Below are 9694 nucleotides of genomic sequence, written 5' to 3'. Positions count from 1 at the left end.
TCATTTATTGCCAAAAATTCTATTAAAACATTTAATAATGATTCATGACATTTGAATTTTACCAAAACTTGGAACTTTAATTGAATTAAATCCAAAATGGAGTCGTTAAAAACTGAGATTACGTCAGAAATCCATTGCATCGTCAATTTAATATTCCAATTTTTAATTTATAAGAAGGGGAATAAGCAAAAAAGTATTCCTTTGTGAAAGGATAATGTTCCTCCTTTCCTAAACCGGTCCGAACATCCGAAAGCTGCACACGTGGTGACCATTCTAATGAAAAATAAGACAGCACTTGGAGATCGTCGTACGAACAGCCATAAGGAAAGCATTGCCAGCGAGATTCCCTGACCAGCCTTTCGACCGGAGTCACGTGACTCCGGATCTTTGCTTCACATTGTAACCCCTCGCGCGCACTCTATAGTATTATTACTCTGTGCATGCTACGAACTTGTATAACGACAAAAATGAAATAAAAACATTTTGCAACTTGCATAATTACAAAAATAAATAAGGGCACATGTTTCGAACTTGCACAATTGTCAAAATGGTAGAGGAATGCGGATTTGTATAATTACAAAAATGCGGGAGATAAATCTGGGTGATCGACATAGATTATACCCTGTAATCTAAATAATAAGGATTTTGGCCAAATGCGCCTAGCTATAATACCCGGCGCTGCCCGGGTTTTCTTTAATGAGGCTTTTTGGATCACGTGATATCTCCCTCTCTTTTTCTTGAGGGGCATGCAAACCGTGTCTAAGTTAACCAATATGGCGACTTCCTGCGCGACTCATGAAAGAAACAAATCTAGATTAAAGGAACGTAAAAAATATATATATTTCTTTTTTTTTAAAGGGTGGTAGGTATTTCGATTCCCCCCTTTGAACTTCAAGTTCTCTGCCTGTTTCTACTTCAAAAAATGCTTAATTAAAGCTGTGGAACTTTTTCGATGTACTTTTTACGGGCCCATAATTAATTTCAAAGCAACCTAACCTGTATGAATTTATGCAGTTCAATATTGAAAGACAATACGGAGACATTAATTTTCATGCTTGAGGAGATATAAATAAAAAGTTGAAATCAATGTTATTTTGTATGAATATCCAACTCGAAAGTAGGTCCGGCTATAATTACTTCATATCTAACTTTCTGGGCTTCGTATATCTCTAAGCGAACTCAATATTTCAAAAATCGAGTATTGAATACAATTTTTAAAATTATTGATGTGACAGAAAACTCCACCAAATTTCCTCATCTCTACAGTAAAATCGGCAATTTTAACACTGATTTCTGTGGGGCATCATCCTTTGCCTTAGGAGCCGTTCAAGTATTACGTAAGCAAATTTTTAGCCATTTTTGACCCCCTCCCCCCACCTTGTCAGCAAAAGTCACCAAAACGCTGACCCCCCCCCCCTTGTCAGCAAAATTTCGTCATCAGCTCTGCCCCTCTGAATCCTAACTCATATTTTCATAAAGGGTGGTTGATGACGTAAGCATTATCCAAAACCCCCCCCCTCCCTCCTTGTCATCAAAAGTCAGCAAATCGGGAACTCCCTCGCCCCCCCCCCATCGATGATGATGTAATACTTGAACGGCCCCTTACCCTCAAAGTGATGCTGATGATGGTGTCTATTCAAAAAGCTCTCATTACTGGGAGGATTGAATAAAGTGGCAAACCATTATAAAGGCATAAATATTATACATGTACTGACAGCGTTGAAGAAGTGACAAACCATTGTAAAGGCATATGCATGTCTAAAACGCATTGATAGGGAACCACGGTAACCAAAGTAAACGTTCGGAAAGTGATCGTTGAGGTCCAAAAACCATTGTTGCCCGACAGTTTTTTGCCCGTTTGGGGCATTTGCCCTGCTCTGACGAAATTTTAAAGTAGCCTATCGTTCAAGTCGGGTCCCATTTGGTATATATCCAAAATTTGGCGACGATCGATCTAAAATTGTAGATTTGTATAGAGAACATACACACACACACACAGAGACACACAGAAAATCAATTATATATATATAGATACTAGCTATAATACCCCTGCGTTGCTCGGGTACAAAAATGGGAAAGAAAACATGTTGCGAACTTGTAAAGGATAATAAAAATGAGAGGAACATTTTATAACAACAAAAATGAGAGAAAAACATACTACTAACTTGTATAACGACAAAAATGAATGAAAAAACATTTTGCGAACTTGCATAATTAAAAAACTAAATAAGGGAACATGTTTTGAACTTGCACAATTGCCAAAATGGTAGAGGAATGCGGATTTGTATAATTACAAAAATGCGGGAGAAAACATGTTGCGAACTTGCATAATAACAAAATTGAGAGATAAAACATGTTGCAAACGTGTATATTAACAAAAATTAGAGAAAAAACATGTTGTGAACTTGCATAATTACAAAAATAGATAAGGGAACATGTTGCGTACTTGCACAATTGCCAAAATGATATAGAAATGCGAACTTGCATAATTACAAAAATTCAAGGATGTTGTGAATTTACAATACTATCATTCTAAAGCTTTATGATAAACAATGTTTTTAGTCTTTCCTTCCGGAGCAAATACATATAAGTTTTCAGGTGATCCCACCCTGGAGCATGCGACGTAAAGCTGGCCGTGGGAGAAGCATGGATTTTCCAAATTGATACCTGCAACTTTCAAAGATTGTCCTTGAGCTTTATTGATGGTAATGGCAAAGGCAAGTTTTATGGGAAATTGCAATCTCTTGAAATCAAAAGGCAAGTCAGTTGTTATCATAGAAATTCGTGGAATGAACACATCTTCACCTTTACCACTGCCAGTCAATATTGTCGCTTCTATGATGCTGGCCATAAGTTTCTTGATGCTTAGCCTGGTTCCATTACACAGTTTTGGAGGATCCAGATTTCTCAGAAGCATAATTGGAGATCCGACTTTTATAACCAGTCTATGAGGTGGCAATCCTGGCGGTTCTAAGGAGTTGAGGTGCTCTGTTGGGTAGTAGGTGGCTTGATCATTTTCAACGACTGTGTCAAACGATTTGTAAGCAACTTCGGGATCGGGAAGCTTGCTTTGTATTATCATGTTTATTGCATTAACATTGTAGTTTTTTGGTGACAAAATTGCACGCTCGCATAACCATTCGGTGTTTTTAAAATTTTCACGGATGTTGGGAAAAACTTTATTGATAACTTCCTGGAGCGACGGTAACAGCTGACAAAAATTAGGGGGGGAAAGAAAATAGCATGGTGGTCGGATCCGTCGGAAAATTGCCATTGCCAAGACGCAGTAATTCATGCGAGAATTTTTGCATCGACGGATTTCTCTGTAAATAAACTCTCATATTTATCTTTAGCGATAACTTTTTATGAGACAGAAAATCAATTTTATATATATAGATTTTAGACAGGTTACCATTTTTCATAGGTGCGCGCGCACATAAACACACGCACGCGCGGAATGCAATGTCGGGCTTTGATAGGCTTCACTTCATAGCGATACCTCGGCTTACGAAGTTTTCGGCTAACGAACGCGATTCCAGAACGAATTATCTCCGTTAGCTGAGGTATCACTGTATTTGTAACGTATAAGTTTGAATGTCATCTATAGTATCGCGGATAATTTTTTTTTTACGCAGCCGTGTTGAGAGCAAGTTTCCCCCGACTATTAAATCAGCCCAGCCTAGGGGCTAAAGAAGGAGAAGCAACTGTAAAGCAACAGCGCATTCAGATTTTATATCAATATTCCAAGTGCCACAACCCAACCCAAATAACCTCCCAATTGTCTCATGAGACAGAAAATTATTCACACAATTCTAAACATTGTTGCAGTAGAACGATAATAAAAGATAACACACATTATAATAATCAATTTTCCAAATTAGGCTTTTATTGTATCGCCTCGGAAATAAAACCAGAAGTAGAAAGAATGATAATAATAACAACAACAACAATAACAATAATAAAGAAGAAGACGACAGGTCTAGGCCGATTTAGCCTTTTCACCTCTAACTGGACCGTGATAATAATCTCATTAAAATTCTGAACATATCTTAAATCAGCTTCATTCCGTCACAGAATAGTCGTAAATTGTCGTATATCTAGGCTGAAAACTAGTTAACCTAACTTAAAAACTCGTAAAGAAAGATCGTAATCTCTTTTATACTGAATAGCGCCAACGTCTTTTCTCTCTTCTTATAATGTTATTTTTTTTTGTCCATCACCATCACGGACTAGCATATAAAGCACATAACATTCGTTTCGTAATTTTACGATCATTAAACTGGCATATATGGCGAAAGTACTGTTGCCGTCGTAAATAATGCACTCGGAAAGTGACGATAATGGAGTCGAGCAATAAAGAAAAACGAGAAGTGAATATAATATGAATTTATAGTCCCCTTCTTTTTTGGTCTTAACACCGTATATAATATTCGTGTATATGGTCAATGGCACTAAAACCAGAACTAAAAATAATTTAGAGCCTTTAATACAATCGCGTGGAAATTTGTGGCTAACGACTTTGATGGGATGATCGTGTTCGGTACTGATGACCTCTCCTGGAGTGGACAACACTTTCGTTCATCTTTAGACAGGGGAGGGGTAAAATATATCATAACGAAGGGGTGCACAACCTTTTCAGACCGCGGGCCAGATATGCGCTAATTCCGACGCTCACGGGCCAGAAACTTGTATGTGTGTATAGGATGACCATATAACCCGTACTTTTTATGCACATTTTCGGCCAAAATTTTCGTCAAGTTCAAATTTTTTCATGAAATGTCCCGTTTTTTTTCGCCAATTTTTTTTAACTAAGCTTATTTGAATTTTTAAAATCAATAATTGAGATTATTCTTATAATTTATAAATTAACGGCTTTGACAATTTTTTTTTTTGGCCGTAATTAACAAATTTACTTGCGTTTGACATTTTTTGACAACTTCACTTGCCTTTGATATATTTTTTGCTCAAACTGGTGACCTTCCATGCCTCAGTCAATTTACTGGCCGTAATTGGCAAGCTCACCAATCCCGGCCATAATTAGCAAATTTACTTTCATTTAATAATTTTTTTTATTAGCAAATTTACTTGCATTTAAATATTTCTTTTGCGAGAATTGGTGACATCCCGTATAGCTCCCGATTCCCCGTATTTGTGTGAATTAAATATGAACAGCCTATATGCTTTTATTGTGTTACGTGTATTGTTATTTTATGATATACATACTTCGCTGTGTGGATGGAACCTGTTGGCGGGCCGGAGGTTGTGCACCGCTGCCATAATATGTTATCTGATCACGTGACTTTTTCTACGACCAGGCACATGAAGTTTCAAACTATGAATGCAGTGGAACTTCGGTTAACAAGCTTAATTTGTTCCGTGAACGTGCTCGTTATTCGAATCATACTCCCCCATGGGAAATAATGGAAACACGGATATACAAATAATTCGTTCCACAATTATTCATTCGCATAAAAATGACTAATAAGAACGGCATTTAATCAATAATACAATGCAATAATATAATAATAATAAATATAATACAATAAAATACATATATTGGATAAGCCAATGAATTTTCAGAGGTATTGACCTTGGCCCGCGACTATCCTGTGCTAGACATCAGTAACTTCCATCTGGTGGGGAGGGCGTCTCAACATCATGGGTCCTCAGGAAAAGTACCGGGTCGTCTTAAGAACCCGATCGGCTTCCCCCCACCCCCCGGATACAGTAATTTTTCCAAGGCCCCGTACTTGGATAGAAATGACTGTCTAGTTCTAACGTCTAGTCTTCTGACTGTCTAGTCTACGTACAATTCACATATTGAAGCTCTCGAAAATTTTGATAAAATATCGTTATCATGAGCACCCCAGCCATTCAAACTTGAGCCCCCCACCCCCGCGCCATTCCAGTGTGGGCCCACGTATTAAGACGGCACTGACAAAGTGTTCTGAGGTCACCCGTACTTGTCTGGAGAGAAATAAGAAAAAAAACTTACATATTAATAACATCCAGAAATTTTGTAGTACCAGATCTCATTATGTGGCCCCCCCATGGATATGAGGGCTCCAGCCCTATCCATATAGGCCCGCAGATTTAGATGGTCCTGGTTCCATGCTGTGTGGATTCAGAAAGTATTAACATTTTCACCCACCATAATTCACCATCAGAACCACTGCAATCTAACATGTTAAATACTGTAACATAAATCATTGACCTGAAATATCTGCTGCCACCTAACGAATAAAACAAATACGATTTTTCAATTGACATTGGTAAAAAGTTTTCCGATTAGTGAAATGAATTAAAAAAATAATATAATATAGTATAATAATATTTATAAAATTCCTAAATTTGCTTCAAAATTTTAACGGTTGATATTTTTGTAAAGTAAAGTGACATTAGTAAGCTTGCAAAATTGGGCCGTCCCTGGTTTTTGAATCAAACACTAATTAAATCAAACACTGTGTTTTACGTTTTCTTTGACCTCGAACACTCACTTGGAGGTGCTATAGGGGGAGGGGGGCACACACACAGAAAGAGAGGTAAAGAATTAGAGCTTTCATATGAAATATGTACAGTACATATTATGTAATAACGCCATATACAAACATGCGATACGATAATGTATTAATTTGGTAATGCATGATATAATGTATTATCACATTTGAAAAGTGAGGGACTTCTCACTTTTCAAATGTGAAATTTCTTCTCTCTCTTCCTCAGAAAAAGATACTTTCAATGTAAAGTCTTGCTGTTTCATGCAATGGACCCATTCGGACAACATCGCCAGTTGCCAACATAAAAGTTGTCAAAGACAAACGAAGTTGTCATTTATGTCGCAGCTTCCCAGAAAAGTCTAATAGTGAACCACTTCATGTCATTAAGTTAAGCACACACATTAATATGGACATATCTTCGTGCGGTGCCCTGACAATTATTGACGGTGTCAAGAGGCTACGGACATTTTGGTAACCACTGGCCTATGGTACCGATCCATACCGTTTGACTATTGATCCCAACAACGGTTCAGCCCGAAAAAGATTGTTTCATTTTAAGGATAGACCACCTCTTCCTTACCAGATCATGGTTCTACCTCAAGGAAAAGATATAAATGCTTGACTAATTTACAGGGTAATTTACTAGCTGATGGCTTGTCCGGCTAAATGGTTAGGTGTGGACGGACACCGGTCGAGCCCACACCAGACGAATTACTTCAGCGGACCACCCGCTGCTTCAGTTAATTTTATACAGTTGAATCCCGTTATAACGAATTCCAAGAGACTAGAGAAATCACTTCGTTATAATGAAATTTCCCTATAAAGGAATTCCAGGTTTTTGCATTGTTCTGATATAAACTTATCTGGGGATTAGAAAAGGGTTCGTTAAAACGGGATTTGACTGTACAATAAATTACGGGATTTTATTATGCATAACATTAAAGAAAAAGAACTGATATTAATGTATTCATTTTTAATTCAATTTCACCTCAATATACAAATATATGTAATTTATTTCTTATATTATTTATGAGCACTGACATCAATGTATTGTTATTTCACTATCAGTTTATTCATACTTTTTTAGCTTACGGTAAACGCTGCTAGTCACATTTCTACAGTAGAACCTCTCGATAACGGACACCCACGGAACCAAAATTTTTGTCCGCTAACGGAGGAGTGCCCGTTAATGGGTAGTAAAATACATCGAATCCCGTAGACGTAATTCAAAACAAGTGTCCGTGGGTAGAGGTATTCGGCTGAACGGGAGTATGCGTTATATGGGAGGTTCCACTGCAGAATGATCGTGTTTCGTATGTTACTCCCGCGAGAGTAGTGAGGGTTCCTCCCTTGGCTAGGTGAAGTGTTCTTGAATCAACGGGTTGCGTAGAAATTTCCAATTTTTCAGACATAACCAGCTCAAATTTCGAACGAAAGGTGACATTTCCATTACTTTCCTTTCAAAACGGAACATTTCCAAAATTTAAATATAGATAACACCCTTGAATGTTGCTCAAGAGACATAATGTTTAAGTATCCTCATACAACTCCCGTATGCTGGATACCCGATGGGCTATTTTCCACTTTTGTAAAGTAGCCCATTCCGAAGTGTTTGCTGTAATACGCGTTTCAGTGCTTTAGTTTGATGTTGAACCTTATATACAGTACAATATGCCTATATGTGTTGGCTTTGATGCGCCCCGCTTTCCTCAGCCGGCAAGAACACTCTCATTTTTCGCAATATTTTCATATCTTGTTTTGCTTTCTGTTATGTAACTGAGACTTAAAGCCGAAACGCACTACGCTGACGTTGTGAAGTCTGATTCGTGGAAATTTCACGAATCGGAATTTACAATTCACCATTTTATTTTGTTCTACCCGAGCATTTTCTTATTGTATGTGTATATCGCAGTAATCTTTTATAATTTTTCCCAATCGATTCGCACATTTCTATTTTTGTTGGTTGTTATTCTGTGTATATAATGGTATTGCTCTTGCGTATCGTGATGTCGCATCGCCCAAGGCTCTGCCTGCTCATGTTTCTCGTATTATTTCGCATATTGATGTTTTACACATGTTACTGCTAAAACTCAAAGTGGCCGAGAGTTTCGAGCAAAGTCCAATGTCCATGAATGAAACGGGCTTTGGCTGGCCAATTCGGGAAGTCACGGGGGTGTGTGTGTATGTTGTACTTATAAATCTTCCTCCTCCAAGAGAGTGAGGAAATTGTTCAATGAGTGACCTAGAGGCACCTAGAGTGTGTGCAAACATATATATGCACACGTTCTACTTCATTCACATGCTTACACACCGTCTCGGTCACTCTTTTGGTCATTTTATCCCAGGGACCGAAACAGTGATTGACCGAATTGACCATTGACCGACGCCACTTACAAAAATCTGAATAACCAAAAGAGTGACCCAGAAGTATGTGAGCTTGTGAATTAAAATGAATGATTACCGAGCATGCCAATGATCAAATAAATGACCTAGAAAGATAGGTACCAGGTCAGTGGATGACCAAAAGTGTATCGTAGAACGTGTGCAAGGATATGAGTGACGTAGAACGCGAGCAAGGATGCGTGTGACGTAGGAACGTGTGTGAGGATGTCTATGACGTAGAACGGGTGTGAGGATGTCTATGACGTAGAACGTGTGCAAGGATGTGAGTAACGTAGAAAGTGTGAAAGTATAACATAGAACGTGTGAAAGCGTAACGTAGAACGTGCGCAAGGGTGTGCGCACGTTCGTTATGCGAACTTTATGTTATGCTATGCGAAAGCATAATGTAAAGTGTGTGAAAGCATAACATAGAACCAGGGCCGTCTTAAGAGCATCATGCCCCCCCCCCCCTAGCAAACATTCGAAAAATTCCACTGCTTCTAATTTTTCTGAGGCCCCTCCGGGCCGTTCCCGGTTGGGTCCATGCGTTAAGACGGCACTGCGTAGACCGTGTGCAAGCATGTGAGTGACGGGGTTTTTCCTAGGAATAGGCTTTTTTTGCGCCGCGTGAACGGAATTACACCATTTCGCGCCGGCAGAAACGCGTTACATAATCACGCTACGCGTTTTTGTTTTCCTTGCGTGGCGCATCAGATCAGGGCGGTTATATTATAGTATATGGCCTCGGCATCAGCTACTCTGTCGTCTGCATGCTCCGGTTTGAAGGCAAGGGAAAGAAAACACAACAAAAAAAT

General features: G+C 38.5%; 1 protein-coding gene across 1 annotated transcript; it reads right to left on the bottom strand.

The window, feature by feature from the left end:
• Positions 1–2527: 2527 nt before the first annotated feature.
• On the bottom strand, positions 2528–3082 carry LOC149078117 (ATP-dependent DNA helicase PIF6-like). The gene has a single exon (XM_089242099.1). The coding sequence runs from the start codon at positions 3080–3082 to the stop codon at positions 2528–2530; it is 555 nt and encodes a 184-aa protein (XP_089098225.1).
• Positions 3083–9694: the final 6612 nt, after the last annotated feature.

Source organism: Pholcus phalangioides, unplaced genomic scaffold, assembly GCF_987345545.1.
Source record: "Pholcus phalangioides strain wild (caught in Gottingen) unplaced genomic scaffold, Ppha-v1.0 ptg000014l_1, whole genome shotgun sequence".
Lineage (NCBI taxonomy): Eukaryota > Metazoa > Arthropoda > Arachnida > Araneae > Pholcidae > Pholcus > Pholcus phalangioides.
The sequence above is the reverse complement of the archived record's forward strand: the minus strand, read 5'-3'. Positions and strand labels throughout refer to the sequence as shown.

Coding starts and splice junctions, on each gene's coding strand:
- LOC149078117 (XM_089242099.1), bottom strand. CDS start 3,082: ATGATAATACAAAGCAAGCTTCCCGATCCCGAAGTTGCTTACAAATCG.